This window comes from Grus americana, chromosome 3, assembly GCF_028858705.1.
Source record: "Grus americana isolate bGruAme1 chromosome 3, bGruAme1.mat, whole genome shotgun sequence".
Taxonomy (NCBI): domain Eukaryota; kingdom Metazoa; phylum Chordata; class Aves; order Gruiformes; family Gruidae; genus Grus; species Grus americana.
Window position 1 is genome coordinate 24,179,570 of NC_072854.1, and position 25,355 is coordinate 24,204,924.

The 25,355-nt window shown below is 34.9% G+C and overlaps 1 protein-coding gene across 1 annotated transcript in view; it reads right to left on the reverse strand.

Moving 5' to 3' along the window:
• CSMD1 (CUB and Sushi multiple domains 1) overlaps nt 1–25,355 on the reverse strand; it is a 1,238,533-nt gene that overhangs the window by 121,683 nt on the left and 1,091,495 nt on the right. Inside the window, exons 42-46 of the mRNA XM_054821261.1 lie at nt 21,946–22,134; nt 9,141–9,318; nt 6,334–6,479; nt 4,385–4,465; nt 4,121–4,234 (exon numbers count right to left, since the gene is read on the reverse strand). Coding sequence (XP_054677236.1) covers nt 4,121–4,234; nt 4,385–4,465; nt 6,334–6,479; nt 9,141–9,318; nt 21,946–22,134 — 708 coding nt within the window. The remainder of the gene's footprint in view (nt 1–4,120; nt 4,235–4,384; nt 4,466–6,333; nt 6,480–9,140; nt 9,319–21,945; nt 22,135–25,355) is intronic.

Genomic DNA, 25,355 nt, shown 5'->3' on the forward strand with positions numbered 1-25,355 from the left:
AAGAAGATACAAAATATTGTCCTGTGGTACTGAGACAAAAATAGTGTCTTGTGAGGCCTCCCTCAGCATATTCTTAGGGCAGAAAATTCAAGTAAAAATGAAACTCTTATGTCTTTCTAAGCTGTAAACAGCTCAGTACCTGTCCTGTGCTAGAGCAGAAGTTACACTTACACAGGAAGTCTCCTTACACAGCAAGCTATAGTTCTAACTCCTCCTGTGGCCAACATTCACTTCCTATGGCTAAGAGTCATTGGACGAGAGGACCCTTCCAATCTCAACCATTCACAGGAGATATACCACAGGGACTTATGAGAGGAACAGTTCTTTAGTAGTGCAGGGACAGGAGAAGGCAAACAGTGTATTGCTCCTTTGCAGTTCGGGAGGCTGGCTGCACCACAGTGTTAGGTGGCAAATTGGCAACGTTTATCTTGGCAACGTTTGATTGGCTCTCTTTCTCCACCATAATGAATTACTCACCAGCTTCCCCCCAGTGTAACTTAGCTGCTGATTACATGACTTAGTCTCTAGGGTGGATGCTAAACTTCTACAAAATTCACATGGTTAAAGACATAAAATTGAGAACTGAGACAGTGAGACTGCTTCGCCTTGCTCTGTAAAACAAAAGGCACATCCATTTTCCAATACCACTAATAACTAATATTTATGAATTGAGTAAACTCCACAGTGCTATTTTCTTGGTATAATACACACAAGTGAAAACAAAAATCTGCAATTTGGTTCCTTTTGTTTTATAATGTTAGCTATCCCCTTTAGCATGGTATTTCAAAACAGAATAGTCCTAAACACAGTCACACAAATTGCTTCAGTTGAGGCATATACATTCCACTGTTAATACTGTTTCTTTTACATGTCAACCAATTAATACATTAACGTTATTTTCTTCAGTATTATATTTGATACTTTCTAGACTCTCTTCTGTCACTGAAGTTACAGGGTGATTCAACTCCCTACACATTTCAAAGTTCAGTAATTGATGTGAAGTTTACTAATCAAGAAAATCTGAGCTGCAAAGCATGGAATTAGACATTCGAGCCTTGGAAAATATTTCATTATCATTTATTTATAAGTATATACCATGAATTTTAAAAGTAGCTATTGTAAAGTTGTTTGGAATGATAACAGGAATAAATATTAAAAAAATGGTTTAAGCATATTGGAGGACAAAAGCAATCTATATAACATTAATTTTTAATCATATTGTTGCACATGTAAATTCCAGGTACTGTTTTTCATTACTTTGCATAAATTCATACATACAGGCAATGCTTTCAGAAACAACAGCCAATAACAAAAATCTTTATGTTACACAGTTGCAGGTAATTGAGTGTGGTGAGGCAGTGTCATGAGAAAAGTAATTCTGTAGGACAGCATAGCACTGTCACCATATCCTAGTTTCGAGAAACAATTACCTGTCCTGGCTCTTGGAGAAATCTGATTCGGTTTTTTGGGTAAAGGTCTGACTAAGCTTTTTGTCTTAGCTCTAATACTACTTCTGATGTCTCCATCTTTGATTTCTCTTTTTATGAATAAATATCATCACCACAGAAGGACGACATTATCACACCACATCTCTAATTCAAGTGTTTTGAGTAGCCAGATTAGAGATCTCTACCTTACACATAATGCCCATTAGCTGTTTTACTAGTACATCAATTTTTGTGACCAATACAGGAGTATTTCTTATTGTTGCAATGTTCATCATGCTTTAATTTACATTTCTACATTTCCCTAACAGCAATCAAAAAATGAAAGAAATTAGTAGCTAGAGGCTATAAGGACAGGATGAGAGCAGAGGCTCCAAGTGTATAAATGCAAATCACAACTGGTGAACTAATGGTAAACATAAATTCATGCAAAATGAGAGCATGTTCTGTAGGGTGGCTAGGGCTCTGCACATTAGACAGTACCTGGCAAGTTATCACGGTACCAAGCATTACGAGAAAGTCTGTCCTCAGACAGACCAGACAGGAAGGGAAAGGGAGCTGTAAGAAAAGTATGGTCTGGTGTGATTACTGCTGGTCTGGAGGTCATTCATTCAGAATGGTGTAGAAGTGGTCACTGAGACTGATTTTGCTTGCCTGTCAGATATGTCATCAGCCTTGTATATAGTATCCTAGAACCTGGCCTTCTATCATATAAATATATTTCTTGCCTACTACAACATAGTGGCGCAGCTCAGCAGAATGAAAAGTTTTCTGGCATCTTTAAAACATGTGAAGCTCATCCAAGTAAGGACAATGTAAACAATTATAAACTACAGGTAAAATGCAGAAATATAAGAAGGCAGTCCAAAAATTAGTTTGAAATACAATATGCAAATTACACAGCAAGGAGCAATTTTTTTCCAGTCCATCAGGATCCGATTGTATTGTATAAATGCAGTTCTATACTGCATCACCTCAAAAGAAATAGACTAGAATTAGAAAAGGTATTGAGAAGGATGACGAGAATGATTAAAGGTATGAAATATCTTTTGGTCTATAGAATCATGCCATAAATATGTTGAATAGAGAACAACTCATTACTGTTTCTTCCCCATAAGAACTAGAGGACATGAAGTGCAAACAACAGGTGCCAAGTTCAAAGCAGAGAACTGGAGAAACATTTTCACGTATTACATAAATAAATTGTGCAACTTCTTGCACAAAACTTTTGGATTTCAAGCATTTACATGGGTTCAAAATGGGACTGAATAAATCCATTGAAGAAACAGCCCTACAAGTTTCAAAGTACAAAGAACATTGCTAGCTTAAGAGTGGCTTAGCCACAGTTGGGTGGAGGCCTTAATTAATTGCATGTGTGCAATGATCTTATGTTCTTCACTAGAAAATCATTATTGGTCAGTGCCAGAGATGGAACACAGGGTATATGGTCTGGTATATAGGATTTCTGCTCTGATCCCCCCTTCAGACACTTAGGTTTTCAGAATGTAAAATGAGTACTTTCATATATTTATCTAAGAGTAAACACGATAAAGATGGTAATTAAAACCACAACTTTTAAATGATCTATCAATATTTCATATGATCTAGAAGAAATATTTATAAATACAAGCTTGAGTGTTATCATAAAACAGGAATTCAATTCAACATTTATCTCCATAGTAATAAGCCATGTAGACAGACAGAGGTACTGGAGAGGCTGAGATAAGAATAAAACCAAGTAATTCTATTTTCTGGAAAGGAAAATTAAATTTATTTAAAGATACAACTTCTCTGATGAAAGGAAATCAGTTGCATACCAAGTTATCTAAGGAAACTCCTGTCAAGTCTGTCCAAAATAACTGTTCCAGAATCTTTACCCTAATGCCTCCACTTCCATTGTCTTCTGTCTCTGAATCACTCCAATTGCTTTTTTTTTTTTTTGGTTTGTTTTGTTATCAGGTTATTTAATTTGATGTCCTCCCTGTAACAAAGTTCTGCTGTATTCATATTAAAAGAATACAAGACAGAAAGATATTAACAGGTGGTAATCTACTGTTCGACTGGAACTGTGTTATTTAATCCTTTTCATGAAAAAAACAGCCATAGTAAAGATGTTCCTAATAATCACTTAGGAACAATTTATAAATGCGGGCATGGGTAGTCATATGGATAAATTATGTCAACCAATTAACACATTAAGATTATTTTTTAAAATTTAAAATTTGCCACATATTATTTTAGAACACATTTTTCATGTGACCTAATTGTACAATGTCAACATATTTGTGAAAGTAGAGAGAACAATTTCTTATTTTACTTTGAAAGCTTAATTTAAATACATATTTTTAAAACTCTTCAGGGGTGAAAAGAAATACTTGCTTTGATATGAAACAATGTTAAATAATTTAACTGAATTTTAGAAATCAGTGTTTCATTAATGGTGTAGTTAAGTAGTTAAAGCCACTTGTCTTTTCATTCTAAAGAATTGAATGTCTGTGCAAAGATTTTAGGGACCAATGTGAAAACGTGTGCACTTATATAGTGAAGAAATAAATGGAAACTTCCCTTTTAATTATCAATGAAAATACTGTGCCCATAAATTTGATGGTTAATGTTTAGGAAGCTAAAAAAAGATGCATACTAATGATATGCAGACCATGCAAGCGTATATTTACCTTCACAAAATGGAGAGGAACCTTCAAACTGCAACTGTGCATTCAGTTTGCAGGTTAATATATCTTGTCCAACAAGGGTGAAACCAGGATGGCACTTGTACTTCACAAAATCTCCTGAAAAAGTTATGGACAAAAAAGTTAAATCCAAAAAACCCCCTCAAACAGAAGAATACCAAAATCTCAGGTGGAAGACAAAATATATTAATAGTTTAGTTAGAATTCAAGTGAAAACATAAGAAAGAAAAGGAGATAATATTTTTTCACCTATTTCAAAGTCATCATCTTCTGTAAACAAATCTGCATGTGGTACTGTGGGTGGAGGCTGGCACTTCTTCAGCTGATAAGCTGCAAATTTAAGTGAAAAAAAAAGATTAAATACAGGTTGTTAAGAGTTATTTTACAGAAAATTCATTTCCTATTCACACTTCCCAAATTACCAAAGCTGTTCTGAACCTCATGGTCTCCCAGTTACAACATTTTCCAAGTTAAATGTCATGACATTACATATCATCTAAAAAAAACCCAACCCCAAAATTTTATCAGTATAGATAGTATACTACATTGCCTACATAGTTATAGATCCATTGTAGGATTAGGATGTACTTGTGAAGTTTATGATGAGATTTTTGCAGCTACAGGGCTGCTGTTTCATGTAGCTACCTTTGCACTATATGATAGGGCTAACGAAACACAGATTACTTAGATTTCCTGCAAAATCTGTAATTACCTGTCAGATACCTGACATGTCATATTCATTCTTAATTTAAGCATACTTTGAGCTAATCTTTTTCAGGATACAGGTATGTATATTTACTTTAAGAAGAAATAGCAGCAGCAGCAGCAGCAGCAGCAGCAGCAGCAGTAGTAGTAAATAATAATAGTAGCAATAATAATCATAAGAATCATAATTTTATGTTACACCAAAAAAAAACCCCAAACACAATGCCTTTCAAATGAAATCTTTCTCTGCTCTTCAAATCTGTTTCCATAAATTGTGAGCAATCTCATAAGGAAGGTGACCAGTACAGTGACTGACATGTTTCTAAAATAGAGCAGAATGCCTACAACAGTGGAAGAAGCTATTTCTGGATAAAAAATCCAAACCAGAGATTTAAGATTGTGATCAGAGTGTGCATACTATAGAAATTCTCTCCTCTTCATGGAACTAAATCATAGTCAAGAATACAAACTCTCCTAGTAACTCGATAGTCCTATCTACTTGCTATTTTTGAGAAGTTACACTGGGAATTAGCCTTTATCTTCCATATAAGCTTCTATAACCCATCACTATAAAGCAATTATATAAGAAGGAAAAAAAAAAAAAACCAAACACGGAGAGTTTTTCATCCATGGAGAGTTTCAGGTTTTTTCATCCATGGAGAGCTTCCAAGGACAGGGAGGAGAAAATACATGTATTTTCCCATGTACTTCTGTATTTGCGTGGTGTTTCTGATATATATATGTGTGTGTATGTGTATATATACACACAAACTCATACATATAGTTATTATTATATATACCAAATAGCACCAGTTTTTCTGGGGAAAAAGCTTTGCAACCTCCTTAGACACTTGTAACAGCAAGTACCTAAGAAACACACACTAAGCAGGTTTCCAGCAATAACATTTTCCAAGAACTTAAAAATTGTACTTATATGCATGTCCAGTAAGGCCCCTGAGTTCACTGAACTAAGATATCTATCTCCTAGTATGTGGGCTCAGAAAATGGGAAACTCTTCTATTCAGTCTCCAAGAAGCCCAGTTTGCAGGGTTTTCTCAGCAATGGCCTATATCACTGCTTTGAATTCAATTAAACATGGATAATGTTCACATTGTTTACCCATGGGACATTACGCAAAATATTATGCAAAATAAAAATAAAAGCATAATATCAGGTATCTTAACATTAAAGATAGAACATAGTTTATTCGACATTATGCAAAATATTATGCAAAATAAAAATAAAAGCATAATATCAGGTATCTTAACATTAAAGATAGAACGTAGTTTATTCAAAGATATAAATGAACATTCTTAAGATTTTTTAATGCGCTATTTTTAAAAACTAATTTATACTGTTTAAAAAAATAGCAAACCTATGAATCATGGTAAATTTATTTAAGATCATTCAGTACATCACAAAGTTAAGAAACATTTTTAAAATTCACAAATTGATTGTGGTAATTAGATGTTAATGATATAAAGCAAACTGACCATGAAAATTGAGGACAAAGAATCCTCCTGTTGAAAAATCACTGTGAAATTTGAGGAGGACTTGATTGGTGGAACTGTAAGCTGTTTCCAGAGCTGTGTTCCCACTGAAAACTCCCAGCTGAGGCGAATTATGGTCAGGACCATCCCTAGGAAGGGAAACATAAAAAATCAGCTGAAGAAATATTGTACTTAACATTTAAATTAACGGTCTGTTTTCTGTGGAGAGCAGTTTAAATTTTTGTAAAAGAAGTTATTCCTAATGATTCAAAATCAGTTTGTTTTCTTTATATTTCTAGCAACATAGAATATTCTTTCTAACTTCAAAGCCTAATACTTTTGAGAGACAAGAAATACTTTACAATTGATTTTATATTTCCATGGGCAAAAAAATTTATTGGCTGATTAGAATTTTCTGTTTGCTTCTGTCGAAAATTCTCATGTACACATCAGCTGAAAAAGAAATAATCTAGAAAACTCTTGTAATCTTATCATATTTCTAAATTTTTTTGACCCAGATCCTAAAGTCCTTACTCATAACTAGCACATACAGAGGTGTGGAATTTGCAAGTTACTCTTGTCATTTAAATTCATTTCAAAGACTCAGAAGTATCTCCTAAGGAAAAAAAAAAGGGAAAAAAAAGGGAAAAAAAAAAGTTTTGTGTTTCTGAACAATAGGATAGACACCCAAAGAGAAATATACTCCAGTAATGTCAGGCTGCATTCATTTTCAGTATCATCATGTAGAACATTCAGGACTGAACAGGCAGAATAAATAAATGAAAAAAAAAACCTGCTTTGACTACTGAAGAATTTTTTGAGCCCTGCAACACTTATTTCTGGTCTTTTTGTATATTACATGTAACGAATCTAAACTGAATAAAAAAGCTTTTGTGATATGTATTTTAGAAGGCTAGAGATTATATAGAAGCTCTCTGGAAATTGTTAGCTTTTGACTTTTTACTGTCTTTAAAGCAGAGGGATATTTGTTCACCTTAGTTGTACTGTTAAAAGCCAAGTATTAACTAATTTTTGTCTATCTCAAACCTATCAAGATAACATGTTTATAAACAGAAAAATCCACAGTAGGGACAAACTCTGGTTCAAGTTTTAAAAGAATATATTTCATGTCTATAATTTGTACTCAAAATTTGTATCTTTAAAATAGAATTTATATTAATTATTTTTCTCTTGTATAGTTTTTCAGGATTATTCAGGTCTCCAATTTCTACTCTGGTATTAGTGACAACAAGAAAAAATAAAATATAGGTGATTTGGCATAAAAATGTATTTTCTTCTTGCTGTTGCCTTGAAAACAAGAGTGAAAGTAATAAATATTGAATAGGAACTTGATAATCTACTTAGGTTTTCATTTTAAAAGTCTGATTCCTGGGGGGGGGGGATGGAACGGACGACACACGACACACCAAACCAGCTTTGATATTAAGATTTAACTTTTCAAACAGAAGTGAATGACATATACATGAATGACTTACTTAAACAAAATTACACTTAACAGCCTCCTCCCAGCAAATTCAGGAGCTATCCATAAGTGATACCTCAGAAAATAACTGTAAAGAAGGCATGCTTGTAATTCACGGGCAATTGGGAACAGAGAGAAATAAGCTGTAAAACAGTTGCTTTAAAATCTTTATTGAAAGAATATAAAAATTCAGGAATTCAGCACATACTTCAGCCAAACATGTTCAAAAAGCTGAGACAATTTTAGGACTTAATTGCTAAGGCAAAAAGAGAAGTCATTAATACAGTTAGATTTTTACCAGTGAAAGCTTTTTTTTATTATTTCACATGCCAGAGAGGAGAACTTCTGATGCATTTTAGACTTGAATTTATAGGTAATGCAAATACCAGAGGTAGCCAAACGGCAGTTCATAAACAGTTATGCACCTCTATAAACTGACTGGATTTTCCCTATATTATATGGACTTCAGTATTGCTGTCTGGAAAAAACTCACCCCAGACAGCAATAGGTACAGGAATAGTGGACTAGCTAGAAGACAGGAGCAGCTGACTCACACAGGACTAAGTGATATCCTACGTTATGTGCAAACTGTGCTTGTGCCAAACTATCTGTAGCGTATATGAGAGAAAAGTCACTTTGTACGTTATGTGGGGTAAGGACCAGGGTCAGCCATGATGAGAAAATATGTAACAACTTCAGGTTCATCTATGCCTGCCCTTCAGTGCAGCAAATTCTTATACGAGAATTTAGACAGCCCTAAGTTCTCTTCCTCCAGCTGAGGGACACAAAGTTGAGATGGGTTTGGGGGGTAGGAAATACAAGTTCAGAGAAGGGGAACATACCATATGAAGCTTAAAGACATAGAGGTATAAGGGCTGAAATCCTGGACTGAGAAATACAGAGAGTATGTCTATCAGCCGTATTAAGATATTAAGGCAATTTAAGAAAATCTTAATGCCTAAATTAGTTAATGCATGAAGATGTCAGAAAGTTTTGCCACAACTAACATATATTGCCTCATACGTTCATGGAACACATAATTCAACATAATTCAGATTATTACATCACTTTGACCTCATGTGGCCTCACTCAGAGGAGATCTGATGGATAACTGAGTTTGAGTTTCAAAGTACTTTTGGAACAATATTCTTAAAGAGTTCAGACAGTGATATATTTTTTTTTTTTCATATAATCATAGAACTTGTTTTATGCTGTTCTTCACCACACATGACAACATAAAGAGCGATACTAAGCAAAAGCTAAAGCTTGGAACAGTGAAATTTGATAATCAGAAAAAAAATCACTTTTGTTTTGAAAAATTGCATACCAAACTGCAATGTAGTCATTCACAGGTTCAGTCTGGAGTAAGGTAAAGTTGATATAAATCCCATGGCCCGGAGGTACAATAATTAACCAAGTACAGTCCTTGGAATTTGGGTATTCATCTGGAAATCCTGGGGAATAAACTGTACCATTCTGAGCAGTTACATTATAGCCACAAGGAGCTGAAAAGAAAACAAATGAAAAATTAGTAGAAGAAAATTACTTTTTCATGTTACAAATGGAATATCAAAATGCTCCCAAATTCTAAAAGTTCCACAGGACAAGACAATCTAGGTCTTAAAGACAGCATTTTTCCTTCATTGGTTGCTCCTCAGAGACAGAAAGTATTGATATTTCTAAAAAATAATTTATCCTGATGTCTTTCAGATTTTATTTCTTAAAATCCATCAAAATCTACTGGGAATATTCCTTTTATACAGAATTCTTGAAACTAAGTTAGCAAACATTTAAAAAGGGGCACCTTTTGCTTGCATTCAAGATTAAAGAAATAAACAAGCAAACAAAGCTTGCATGTTTCCATACAACTGGACCCTAACTGAACCGGAACACAATTCGGGGGGGGGAAGAAAGAGACTGATTTTTCATTCATTACCCCAGATAACATTACACTTTATTTCTGACATTTTTTAGCCATGTTTAATGGTACTTCAATTACAGTTTATATGTTGATTGCGCTTATGACAAGTAAAATGAAGATAGAGACACAAATTAGCATACACTTGCTGAATGAAATCTGTAGGCAAATCAATGCCATGAAAAGGTGGTTGATGAAGGTCTTTTCCAGCCAAAACGATTCTATGATTCTATGAGATCATGGAGTTCAGGATTCTGCATGGAAGAAGCAGGACAATAAGTAGGATTACAGCCCTGGACTTCAGGAGAGCTAAATTTGGCCTCTTCAAAGACATACTTGGAAGAATCCCATGGGCTAGGGCTGTAGAAGGTAAGGGGGTCCAAGAGAGCTGGTCAATATTCAAGCACCACTTCCTCCTAGCTCAAGATTGGTGCATCCCTATGAGTAAGAAATCAAGCAAAGGAGGCAGGAGATTGGCATGGATGAGCAAGGAGCTACTGGAAAACTCAAAGGGAAGAAGGAAGTTTACAGAATGTGGAAAAAGGGACTGGCCACTTGGGAGGAATATAGGAACATTGCCAGAGTATGCAGGGATGCTATGAGGAAGGCTAAGGCCCACTTGGAATGAAATCTGGCAAGGGATGTCAAGGACTACAAGAAGGGCTTTTTCAAGTATATCAGCAGCAAAAGGAAGACTAGGAAAAATGTGGACCTGCTGCTGAATGAGGTGGGTGCCCTGGTGATGGAGGATACAGAGAAGGCAGAGTTACTGAATGCCTTCTTTGCTTCCGCCTTTACTGCTAAGGCCGGCCCTCAGGAAACCCAGACCCTGGAGGCAGGAGAGAAAGTCTTACAAAAGGAAGACCTTCCCTTGGTCAAGGATGATTGGGTTAGAGAACATCTAGGCAAACGTGACATCCACAAATCCATTGGTCCTGATGGGATGCACCCACAAGTGCTCAGGGAGCTGGCAGATGTTATTACCAAGCCATTCTCCGTCACTGTTGAAAGGTCATGGAGAACAGGAGAGGTGTCTGTGGACTGGAGCAAAGTCCATGTCACTCCAGTCTTCAAAAAGGGCAAGAAAGAAGACCCAGGAAACTACAGGCCTCACTTCCATCCCTGGAAAAGTGATGAAACAGCTCATTCTGGATGTCATCTCTAAGCATGTGGAGGAAAAGGCGGTTATCCGGAGTGGGCAAGATGGATTCACTAAGGGAAAATCATGTTTGACCAATCCAATAGTCTTCTATGATGGCATGACCGGCTAGGTAGATGAGGGGAGAACAGTGGATGTTATCTACCTTGACTTCAGTAAGACTTTTGACAATGTCTCCAATAACATTCTCATAGGTAAACTTAGGAAGTGTGGGTTGGATGAGTGGACAGTGAAGTGGGTTGAGAACTGGCTGAATGGCAGAGCTCAGAGGGTTGTGATAAGCGGCACAGAGTCTAGTTGGAGTCCTGTAGCCAGTGGTGTGCCCAAGGGGTCAGTACTGGGTCCGGTCTTGTTCAACATATTCATCAATGACTGGACAAGGGGACAGAGTGTACCCTCAGCAAGTTTGCTGATGATACTAAACTGGGAGGAGTGGCCGATACACCAGAAGGCTGCATTGCCATTCAGCGAGACCTGGACAGACTAGAGAGTTGCATGGAGAGGAATCTAATGAAGTTCAACCAAGGCAAGTGTGGGGTCCTGCACCTAGGGAATAACCCCAAGCACCAGTACAGATTAGGGGTTGACCTGCTGGGAAGCAGCTCTGCAGAAAAGGACCTGAGAGTCCCAGTGGACAAGAAGTTATCCATGAGCTAGCAATATGCCCTTGTGGCCAAGAAGGCCAATGGTGTCCCGGGGTGCATAAAGAAGAGTATGGCCAGCAGGTCGAGGGAGGTTCTCCTCCTCCTGTACTCTGCCCTGGTGAGGCCACATCTAGAGTACTGTGTCCAGTTCTGGGCTCCCCAGCCCAAGAAAGACAGGGAACTACTGGAGAGAGTCCACCAGAGGGCTATGAGGATGATTAGGGGACTGGAGCATCTCTTGTATGAGGAAAGGCTGAGAGAGCTGGGTCTGTTCAGTCTGGAGAAGAGAAGTGGGCGGGTGTCAAGAGGATGGGGCCAGACTCTTTTCAATGGTGCCCAGTAACAGGACAAGGGGCAATGGGTATAAACTGGAACACAGGCAGTTCCATTTGCATATAAGGAAAAACTTCTTCACTTTGGGGGTAATGAGCACTGGAATAGGCTGCCCAGAGAGGTTGTGGAGTCTCCTCTGGAGATAATCAAAATTGCCTGGACATGATCCTGTGCAACCCGCTCTAGGTGATCCAGCTTTAGCAGAAGGGTGGGACTAGATGGTCTCCAGAGGTCCCTTCCAACCCCTACCATTCTGTGATTCTGTGATTCCATGATCATCTGTGGGCACTCCATCTAGCTCTAGAACTTTTCTCATTAGCTCTTACCATAAGGCTTATATTATTGTCAGGGTTCCTATGACTCTCCTTCAGACTCTCTTCATTTCTTGTTCACCTTTCAACAAGTGATGGAAAAGAAAAGGAAGAGGAAGAGGAAAAGGAAAAGGGAAAGGGGAAAGGGAATAGGGAAAGGGAAAGGGGAAAAAGGAAGAAGGACTGAGAAATGCAGAAGGATGTCACATTTCCCATATGGTTTAAAGCTGCTATACCATTGGGGTAGAAGGATCATCTAGCTAGTTGACAAGTACCCCTTTTTGGAGGAATCCTTTCAACAATCACTGGATTTATAGGACATGTTAAGGAGGCTTTAACCACTTCACTTCCTTCACCCATATCAGTACTAGCTAGTATGATGCACTTAGCACATCTCATCTTAGAACAGATCAGCACCCGCTCCTGAACTGCAACTCTTTATGCCCAACAAAGGGTTCAAGGTAAGGAAAATGAAGGGTTGGTTCCATCTGTCTGATTCCCGGTTGCATGTACAGGCCAAGGGCAGCTGGCAATGTCTATCAGCTCTGATGGTTCTATGATGAAAATGTGACTTGAGCCCATTTTTTACTGTTCCCTAATGCCCTACATTTACGCCATGCTCACATTGCCTGGTCTCAGAAATCTAGTCTGTTCTCTCCACAGTACTCCATGTTTACAGCTAAAAGACTGCTTTGACAAGTATGCTTACTACATTGAAATATACTTCCTGACACTAATATAACAACAAGTGGAAAATCCTTTAAGTTCTAGTTAAGATATAAGATTTTTCTGGTAATTTTTTATACTTAAATATATTTGGAGTTTATTACATTTTGACAGATTTATTACTGTTGTCAATGGTTGCATACATTTTTTATTTTGCCTCCATTATTCTCTAATACTCTATGAAGAATGCAGATTGATTGTATCTCAGTACAGATAGTCTAATTCCTCTTATATCATTGTTAGCCATGACAGATCAATAAATTGTCTCAGAAAAAAAGAAGTGTCACAGATAACAAAACTCTAATAGAATAAGCAATACACACAGCTGATACTGGGCTTTCTCCAAAGATCCTTAAAAATCACAGGAGACAGAAAATTAAACAGAAACAACAGGCTATATTTCACACAAGACAAAAAATAGCTTTAGTTTGAATAAACAAATCACTCTAAATTAATGAAGTTATTATCTTGAACTTTGAATGATAGGTATGAAGAAAAACAGATATTTGAAATGGAGAAGCGTATAACAAAGTCTTCTAAACTTTCACATCCTAACAGTAGACCACATGCTGATTTACTAATGCATGAATACATTGCTATGTGCTCTCATGCCCATTCATACCTAATTCCAGATACAACATTGTGCATGGAAGGGCAGTAAACATTTTTAAAGATCCACTCAAAGGTGTTCAAACCTAGTTAGTCATTTATTGACAGCTATATATGTTGTGCAAAGACAGCTATGGTATATCATTAGGACAACCTGATTGCCGAATAGAAAGTCTAAGAGCATGACTAAATGACAAGTTTATACTATGATCTTGTGAGCAGAAATTAATCTAAGTTTCTCCCATATACAGATTAAGCTCTTTAATATATCTTAAATCACTGCTACACAGTGGAGAATATGATTTAGAATGGGGATGGCTTCGAAAAACATGCATATCTTTGCTCCGTTCAGACAGTCCTCTAGTGCCGGACTACAGTTCTGAATCTGTGCATTCCGCTCAACATGCAGAATCTCTCCGTCCAACATGCCTATACTAGAATCTGGTTGATAACTATCTAACCCCTTTGTTGTATGAATTTCCACAACTGTTCACAGCATATATATATATACACATCAAGCCCTGTTTGATGTAACTGTTTGCCTTAGAGAAGTAAGGATGGCTGACTTCAGGTACCATGATCTAGAATGAAGCAGTGGAAATCTATATGGGGATGAAAAGGCTTATGAGTATAGGGATCATTTCATGGTACAGAGAAGCCTGTATTGTCAAAGTTCATTTAAACTCATCTACCTCAGGGACAACAATGTCAGTTATGAACTTGGGGATGCCCATTTTCATTCTGATGATACAAGAAATTTATCCATGTGTGCTGTTCTTGGCTGTGAGAGTTATTTTTTTTCCTAGTAGCTGGTAGAGTGCTGTGGTTTGGATTTAGTATGAGAATAATTTTGATAACACATTGATATTTTAGTTGTTGCTAAGTAATGCTTACATTAAGTCAAGGATTTTTCAGCTTCTCATGCTCTACCAACTGAGAAGGCTGGAGATGCACAAGAAGCTGGGAGGGGGCATAGCCAGGACAGCTGTCCCAAACTGGCCAAAGGGATATTCCATACCATATGATGTCATGTTTGGCGTATAACTGAGCGGAATTTGCTGGGACCGCTGCTCGGGGACTGGCCGGGCGTCAGTCAGCGGGTGGTAAGCAATTGCATTGTGCATCACTTGTTTGTTCTTTTTTTTTTTTTCTCTTCCTCTTCCTTTTCTCTCCTATTAAACTGTCTTTACCTCACCCCATGAGTTTTATCGGTTTTTTTTTTCTTTTTTTTTTTACCATTCTCTCACATATCTCACTGTGAGGGGAGTGAGAGAACGGCTGTGTGGTATTTAGCTGCCTGCCGGGTTAAACCACAACACCATGTCATCCTTTCATCACAGAGCATAAAGTCAACAAATCTGTCTTCTGAATGGGAATAGAACTGTGTAGACCAGAGGCTTGGTTTAGTAGCTTAAGATAGACAACTGCATGACCTAGTGGGTGCTAGACAGCCATACACCACAGAAGTTCTAATGTTCTAGCCACAGTGCTCTAGATGGCAACCACCAGCCTTACAATTAAAGAAAAAATTGCCCACGAAATCTCAGAAAGTTTCAAATTTTTAACAATTCAGTATAAAAAAATATATGCAAAATGCTCTTTTTCTGGGACAGGGCAGGGGTTTTTTAATTCATTCTGCTGTTAGCAAGCACCTGCAGTTTTGCTAAACATTACAAGCACACTCATTTTCTCTCATATGATCAGATAACCCCCGAGATTTGTTTTCACAAGACTAACACGGATATCAGTGAGATGATAGTTAGAAGGGCAAGCTTCTAGCCACAATACTATCATTTACCAGCTTTTTCTTCTGATGACCCTGATATTACTCACCAGGCAAAAAAACCAAACAAAACCAGACCATATACTCACAACTTTTCTTTAGCATAAATGGAAGGAACTCTACAACTACCCTGGAGAAATTCTATCAGTGTAGGGCTTCTAGGAATTTGACATCACCCCCTGTCTTCCTAGGTTCAAATATTTATAAAAAATAGCACTGCCAAGAGCCACCTAGTCTAACTGTTGTTATCTTCCCCTAGGTCCCAGGTTTTTTTGCAATTAATTAAATTGGATATCTTTGGTCTCACTAGGAAATACTAATATATGAAAAATTGGTAACAGTACATCAGGTGGCTAAACATATCAAACTATGATTATACAGAACACAGAAGTGGGGAAATTTTTAATTCCAGTAGACAAACAACATACGCTACTTCATATTTTTGAGAGACATTCACTTTGATATTTCTCTTAGTCCATATGAGAAGATTGAATTTCTCTGTTACTACTCTGAATCCAATGAAATCAGGGAGTATAGAAAAGATATGGAAAGGATAAAAAACTCTTAACAAGTAAAACCTTAGCGCTTTGTACAACCGTGTGATGTAACATAATATTTAATATATATATGTGATTATGAATAAAAGATAGTGATAACAAAGAGGTTTTCTGCATAGAATGAATGTCTTGTAGCCTTTCTCCCGGACTGAGACCATTGACCTTAAGACCATATACGCACTGGAAAAGTGAATGTACATCAGAGAAAGGGGTAGATATTAGATGTTTGTCTGTATATCATTCTAGCATCAACTAATTTTAAATATTAGTATCACTGCAACTGGGCTAACAATAATTCTTTGATTAGACTGTTAAGATTTTCTTAAACACTAAAGCCTTGGCCTTGCATCTATGGCATGCTCCTTTTGTCCAGACCAATATTTTGAGTGTAACAGACTGGTGAGGATTCAGGCAACCTATTTAATAACTTGGATGTAACAAATTCTTACCAATATATTTTGTCAATAGTGGAAAAGCAAGAACACCTAAAGATAACAATAGCAGAGATATTGTCACGATGATTTTATTACTTGAAAGGAACAAACAGAAAGACCAGCTATCTTCGATATTCTGGAATCACAAACCTATTTTCCACATTTACACACAAATATTCATAAACTTTTTTTTATGAATTATTTATGGGTGACATATTCATTGTCAGATCTCCATGGGACAACTGCACAGACAACCCAACCTTGTCCTCTGAAGCAGTGTCAACTTTATTTTGTGAGCCACTACTAGACCCCTTATTTCCCTCAGCTTTCCGAAGTACATACAATCTTCTGTAGAAAGGTTTTGATTTGAACTTCTAAGAATACTGGGCACAGCTAGAAATGTGATTTAATTCTTCCATTGATTTCCCTCTCAGACCCACTGCCAAATTCCAACAATCAAGGACCTTATAACCATTTGTTTTCCTTACTGCAAAAATATTTATACATCATAATAATTCTTTTGGCAGTGCTAGACTGAGCTTTAATGTACAGAAATGAATTTGGTACAAAGCAAGTAGTGTGATACCTGGGAGACTGAGAAAACTGCACGCTCAGCCAAAACACTAAGAAACTTGCTTTTTAGTCAGAAATCATAGCTATAACTGTACACAACTGCACACAATGGAGATACATGCATTCAGGCCTCAGCTGTGTGGAGCTGTGCAATGTAGATGCCTGTGGGTAGGCTTGGAAGATAGGGTTCACATGCAAAGGAACCAGGACAAATGTACATTCTGAATTACAGACATACATCAGTAACAGAGAACAGAGGAATGTCTTCTTTGATTTAGGAAATGAAAATAAAACTACTGAATCTGAATTAAAACTGTCTGGGGGGACAGAGAAGAAAAAGAATTACTTTATCTTCATGTCATTATAAACTAAGTATTGTTTTTTCTTCCTGCATGTTAATTCAAACAGAACAAATATTTCTTTACTTTCACTTCATCTAAAAAAACATAGAAAATGGTAATTTGTACTATAAGAATCTGTACTACTAATGCAGACCTCATATCATTCAAAGCTTAATTAGTGAGAAAAGAGGGACAAGTGGTCACTGCAGATACATTACCACAAAACTGCTGTGGAGGGAACCAAAATCATGCTAAGGCATCTGACTCAAAAAGCTTAACCTAGAATAAGGAAGAAAGGCAGAAAGGAAGAGCTGTATAATTTATACAAAAACAAAAAGTGTTGAACTTTGAAGTTAGAGGCTTAGGTTTCTAAAGAATTCTAAAAACAGTGTTAAAGATTCTGCTTGGCAAATTTCACAGGCTTTGGAAGGTTCCTACTGAAGTGTTAATGCTGAAGTGCTGTAATGCCAGCTAGCGAAGACGCTTGGGGTAGCTTCTTCTGTTGCTTTGATTCAGGAAGAGAAATTAACTTCTCCATATGTTCCAAACCCAGAGAAATCCCACAGAGCATTATTAAACATGAAGCAGCCTATTAAACATGAAGGAAAGCCTTTAATTTCATGACATAAAAAAAAAAAAAATTAAAAAAGCTTTATTACAGGCCATGATAACAAAACAGAATGAGTTGTGAAATTGATTCCGTTTCTTGTCAAGTGAGGAGATAGAAGATTACTTCTCAAAGCAAAGGTGAATGACATAGAGGTTGGCTTTCTTATCTATCCTCTCAGTTTAACTTTAATTTATACACTTTATTCTTCTCATTTCTGATTTACCACTATAAAAAGGATCCTAAAAACACATGGTGTAAAACATCATATTAATTGCTCCATGTTTATCTTATTAAGATATCAGTAGGTTTACCCCAAATGCCAAAAGTTTAATAATAAAAAATAGTAATAAAAAGAATGAAATATAGCTAGAAAAATGTCTAATGCTAATACTACAATAGCATTTAATGAATCACTACAAAATACAGTGAGTGTCAAAACAATTTTCAAAGAGAACAGATAATAAAATCTAGAAATCTAAGAATCTAGATTTCTAAGAACATATGCAAAACAAAGTGTTTTCCCACTGATAAACATTTCAAATTCCATATCTGAAATTAATGTTTGTTAAAATTCATTTTAATTAGTAAGCTAAAAGGATATAGGGAGAATATGGATTTGGTATCTTAAATGTCTTTATTATAAGAGTGCAAAAAGTGTAGGTCAACCTTAATGGGAAGAGAGCAAAAATATATATTCTCTTATCTTTTTATGTCCTTTAAAGAATTTTCTTTCTCTATTCTTATGTGAGATAATATGGCATATTGTAGCTAACCAGCAGAAGATATCATAATGAGTTTTAAAAACCTGTATCATCAGGCAGCAAGACTTAAAAGGACAAAATACACTAATATTATCATTTAGTAGAGCAAGTCATATTCATATCTGTTATATAAAGACTGCACAGAAATTACTTTATCAAGTAATTATTCCATATATTCCATATGGTCTTCAGATTTTTTTCCCCACATTTTTTTGAAAGTGGCATCATTATATCCAGACAAGATAGTCCCTATGCTTACTTGATATTCTGCTTGTAACTATAACTGTTCTTTTCACCCTAGCATTGTATTGTATATAGAACATATGTTAATAATATTCTGTCATCATCGTTTACACTTTTATATCACTCTTTAAAGGATATTGTAAAAATTTACCATATGTTTAATGAGAAGAAAAATATTTAATATTTGTTTATACTGCAATTTTATAATGAATAACCTTGTATTTTCTTTCAAAACATTGATAAAGTTGAATCCATTACTCGGTCTCCTTTGAATAAAAATATCTTCTTTAGTATTTCTTCCTCTTTGATTTTTTTTTGGAACTCAAAATTAATTACTTCTTATTAATTCATGTGATATACATTGAAAAATATTTTGTAAAGTGCCACAATTTTTAATTAAAAAATGACATGGACCTACAGATCATGTTCAATATAAGGTCTTATATACCTAGAATAGGACTTGTAAAACATTTAAGTGCAAAACCAAAATCTTCAATCCTCCCTTTCATTTACAATCTAATTCAGGAGGCACTTAAAGACAGCACCCTTGGGAAAAAAGTACACGAGTACTAAGTACTCACGAGAACGTGAGTACAAAAAGTACTGGAGTACTAAGACCATGTTTTAGGCTGAATGAATTCTCTAAAATAAGTACAGAAGTTAGCTATAATAAACAAGAGAAAGAGATAGGTGGCCTGAATAGAATCTTTCAGAGCAAGATTTGGCAGTGTTAGGTTTATGGTCGGATTCAATGATCTTAAAGGTCTTTTCCAACTTAAATGATTCTATGATTCTGTAAGATTAGATATGTAACTTGAAAGGAATGTTACAGACTCTTTTAGTTAAAAGATATGGGAGATGATGGTTCACATCTTTAATCTAAACATGCCAGTGGTAAAAGAGTTGGGGAAAAAAAAATACATTAAAAAAAAAAAGAAAAAAACAATTATGAATTATACCAACCACTTTGACAAAGATGAGATGAATTACCACATTGTATGTCTCTAAGGAAAGCATTAGCCCTACTCTCACAAAGAACTACATTTTCTCATGCCTCTCCACTCTTATTCCTTTGGGAGGCATAGTTTTATAAAAGAAGCCTATATTGCCTATTGCAGTGTGGATGAATGCAGTTGCATAAGGCTCAGAAGGTGTTTCACAACACATTTCCAACTATAGTCTCCTAAAATAATATAATTATTTAACAATTATATTAATCGGTTATGTTGCTATTTCTTTTAATTATTCTTCTCCCTAAAAGATAAATTAATAGTCAAAAAAAGTTTTAAATTATTTCCATGCATTCCTTCTTACTTAAATTCAAATATAAATTGTTGCAAAATGTGTAAAGTGTCTTCCAGCTGTTCTGATGCACAGATTAAAAACTAAGAAAAAATGAAAGACAGCAGACACATCTTGATAGCCATTTGACAGTAAATGTACCCATTGATTGTACAGAACTTACACGTTGTCTCATATGCTAGAAATTTTCTAATGCTATTCAATACTGGAAATATAATTTTAGTACTTTTACTTCTATATTGTCAAAAATGTAAAACAGTGTAAGTGCCTGGCAACAAAACTGTTCTTCAATTTGAAAATAAAACAAAACTCAATATTCTCATTTGTTCAAATATGCAGTACATCTTAACTGAACTGTTGAAGTCAGGGGACATGGCCTTTCTCATTCCCAAAGCCAAATGTTCTGTCCAGTTATTGTCTTCTTCCTTTGGCGAGTAGGGCACGTTCATGTTTTACTCCTGAAGCCTGTCAGACTTCTATAATGTCTATGCAATAATGTGATAAAATATGGTTTAAATTAAAATTTTAAAAGATAATAATGATATTAATAATAATAGTAATAATAATAAAAGAATTGGGGGCTTGTAATTGTTTTTATGCTTTAAACAGGTCTCAAATGGACAAAGATTCGTATCTGTGAAAACCTTCACCCAGAAAATTAATTTTAAACTTTATTTCTTCCTTGTAAACCCTTTGCATTCCAAGGAATATGCAATACTTTCAACCTTCCCTAAATATTTATTATACTAGATTTCTGATCAATTTATGGTAATTTGCATTAACTATTAGGGAAATAGAACTTAAATTTTATGGATTCTTGTAACACTGGATTTAAATGACAACATAAAGAAATAATAAGAAAATAATTTGAAATTATTATTCGTATTACTAAAATCTTCATTTGTGAAGCAAGGAATTGCAGTGCTGAAGCAAACCTTTAGTTTCTCTGGAGTAGTTTTTGCTTTTGCAATATTCAACTCTCGATGTCTAATAAGTATGCATAAAAGAATCCAAAGTAGAAAACACTATGTTAACCTGTTCCACTGGAAAATTTGTTTCTAGCCTCTAGCCGTCTGTCCTGAAGCAGAATGACTGATCCTTCTTTCACAGTTTTTTTTATGGCTTTAATTCCTCACAGCCTTTTCTGGTTTCACTAACATAAAAGCTATTGGGTGGTTTGTGTAGAGAAGCATCTGTCCCATCTTTCAAGATCAGTGTCACATATACAGAACATACATTCTGCAATGAAAACCTGTAGCACCATTAGCCTCTTGTTATGATGGAAATAATTTATTTCAATCTATTTTACATCTTCTTAGCTGGTTGATTATCTATGACATCACTTCTGTTCTACACAATGGCTACCATATTTTGTCATAATATCCTATACGAGACTTTATCAAAGGCTCTAAAGGGCTAAAGAAATTTTGTTTCTGCACTTGTATTTTTTAGATGAAAGTCCAAATAAAAGCTTTGCAATGGAAAATTTTATATGTTACATTGTGCACTGCCCCCCTCACCCCCAAATCAGAAAAAAAAAAAATCACATGGAGCTTAAGATAATTTCTGACAGTATCATGAGTTCTCATAATCAATACAACTGACAGATATTAACAGGAACAATAAATCACTGCTGAGGAACATGGTTCATGAAATATTTATGATTTATAAAAACATACACTATATTGACTTTAGCCGCTTACATTACAGATTGGGATAAAGGTGCAGTTCTTGAGCAAAAGCTGTTATACACACACACACACAAACAAGTAAACAAAAATCAGAAAATATTGTGAGTTCTGAAGCAAAGGTACCAGCAGAAAGTTACCTTCACATCTGGGGAAATGATAGTTCCAATTCCTGTTGATTCCATGTTGGCATGTGAGAACAGGTTGACCCCTCAAAACATATCCGGGATAGCATTCAAATGATACTGACTGACCCACGCTGTAATCGGAGTTGACTATATAACCATTCAAAAAAGGAGGAGGATCAGGGCAGTTCTGTAACTCGTAAGCTGGAAGAGAACAGAACTACTTTTTATTGCTTAGTCAGCACTCAACATGGGAAGTAAACATTAATATAAATTCTGAAATATATTCCATAATAGGTAAACATTGGAATGCCAAACTCCAGTAATAGAGTGATTAACATATAACAAGAAATAAATCATCCATTTTGACCATCCAGACCTTGATAAAGGAATGAAAAAATTAGCTCTAGACACAAAGCACAGGAAAGATCAAAATCTGGAATAGAATGAATTGCCACCTACATGAGGAATTTAGAGAGGAAAGTCAAGAAAGCATTGAGCGCAGGGCATGAAGATGGAATATTCTGTTTCAGTAGTTAATGTTGAAGTTTCAAATCAGGATATTATATAAATTACATCTTTATTTTTAAATATATTTCTAGGCTCAGACCTAGTGTCTAAGTTCTGAGAAGTAATAGCTTTATAATAGGATAACATTTTTTAACTGAGTTACACAGAATTATTTAATAAATAAGATGGATAAACTTAGTGAGTATGTCACTAAGTGACATAATTTCATGAGTACATCAAACATTTTCATAAACTTTATTTATACTCAGTTTTAATTTAATATGCTAAGTCTGAAATATTGTTCTGAATGCAGCAATATTGAATCCAAAAGCTGCACACAGTGATATTAATAATTTAATTGACCAAATTTAATAGGTGGTTCAAGATTAAAAATTATCACAGAATTTTTCAAATAACTTTTTCCTATCCCGACATATAAGAAACAATGCAACTCTTTCAAGTAAGAAACAGTAAAAGTATTTAGGAAAATAAATTTGTCCATGATGCCTGAAATAAAACTGTATTTATAAAAAGTGCATATCCATTGAATGACCATGCACATAGTGCAATTTCCAAAATTTAAATATGTTTTATTAATATACAAGTATACTCATACAATTAATGGTGGCATAAGAACGTGAGACAACTTTTTTCTGATAACATTCATATATGTTTATAACATTCTCTGTGTCACCAGCTAGGACTAGATGCAACTGCAGCACAACAAAAAAAGGAGTTTTGCAGCACTATGAGCACCATGTAACTAAACAAACATTTCAAATTGAGGATAAGCATATATATTACTACAGTGCCTTATATTTATTTGACTGGCAATATTCCAGTTTGTTCATTACTGCATCAATAAAATTGTCCAATGACTTCAACAATAAATCAGCACATAACTAATCACAGCAATTGTTTAAATGTGTTTTCACACATTTAAATATGTTTTCACATTTAAACACTATAGTAAGTATTGTAGTAAGGTATTACAAAGTCATTAATTCATTAAAATTTTAGGAAACGCAAAATTTTCACAATCCATTGGATTTTTTAATGTGTATTAAACTATGCAAAAAAAAAAATCACTTAACAAAAAAAAAAAGAATTAATGAAAGACTATAAAGTCAGAGAGCATCAGAAAGATCTAGAAAAATGACAGAGGTCTACCAAGGAAAAAGTTCCTTCTAGATATATCTCCATACAAAAAATTGCATTAATGATTCATCATATTTAATGTTGAGGTTTATGTTTTCAAAGACCTCAAAATACTATTCAGTTAAACATATTTAATTCATACAAAATAGTTTGATGAAAATTCTGAGGGAGCTTTCATTAATTACTTTTACCTAAGATATAAAGATGATTTAAAACTACATTTCCATATTGAAGATATATTACCTTAGAATATTTAAATGATAAGTAGTTCCACAGGAAGCAAAAACGAAGGACATTTTTATAAAAATGTTATGTAGAGTAATTCACAAACAACTTCACATAGATTAGATAGCAAGTATCTGTCATTTAAGAAGTAATTATTGAGAAAATGAATGCCCTGCTTTCTCTAAGCATTCCATTTACAGTTATGAAATACTTCTGTCAGAAGATAAGAAAGTCCAAATAAAAGCAGTAATACCAGTGTACTTTATAATCTTGAAAAAAGTATTTTGTTATTTTTTCCAAGCTAATCATGACAATATGGACATGTTCATCCTAGAGGTGTATACTTATTATTATCAATTAGATTATTTAAACAAGACATTTCGGCAAGATTAAGCTAAACATATAACTTAGGAGTGTTAAGTGCTTACTTAAAGTGAAGTTTGCAATTAATTGCTTCACTGAAGTACAGCTACTGTAATGAGCTTTTTAAGTCATTGCTGATTACAGTCATGCTATGGAATAAATAGAAGATGTATTTTAAGAAAGCTGCCTTCTTTTCCCTAATTCATTCAGTGAATCCAGAATCCAGTGTTTGTAACATTACAAAGCTGGAAGAGATGTGGAGGTACCAGAAATATTCTGAAATCCTCTAATAAATCAGACTTCCCTTCCTCCAAATAACAAAAAAAATAAGAAAAGAAAATGAAAACTTAACAATCGGAATTAATTGCTACCGGAAAGAAAATACAAAAAGCTTTATTCTACCTTAATTATGGTTCCTTAAAATTTTGTGCTAAATCTAGTAATGGCTTATTAATTTTTAATGCTATTATTACTCCTACTATCATTATTCATAAAGTACTACTACAGATAATATCATTATTATCATAGGATTATCATCATTACATTATTATCAACATCTTTATACAAAATACAGTACTAGAAATATTATTTAAGAGTACAGGACAGATTAAGACTAATATATTACATTATATAAAAAGCTACTTAGCAAATTATATTAAAAATACAATGAAAGATTATTCTGGAGGGTCAGAGGATCTCACAGATTTATTCAACAAGGTGCAGCACATTGCCCAATAGTTACAATGGCAGTGTTTTGGAACAATGATGATAAGTATTGCAACTTTGATGGTACATCCTTTTGAGGAGATGAATACACAGGAACTATATCCTTCCTTACTCGTTATTTTGTTGCAATACAGTATTCATAGGTTACATTTTAAAGGTGCTTAATATGGTCTCTGATTTTTTAAGTTAGTCCTAAAAATTCATTTCAGAAAAAAAACTTATCTCCCTGATCTACATGAGAAGAAAACACAGGAACAGCTCAGGTGAAAGAGGAAATCCTGAAATAATATCAATGTCTCTCTGTCCCTCTAATTTGCACAACAACCCTTGAAGTTCTTTGGATTATTAATGGAAAAAATAAAGCCTACCTTTTAAAATTCTAGTTAGTGTTTATTCAGAGATACATATGCTTTTCTCCTATTGTAAGGTAAATAAAACACGTA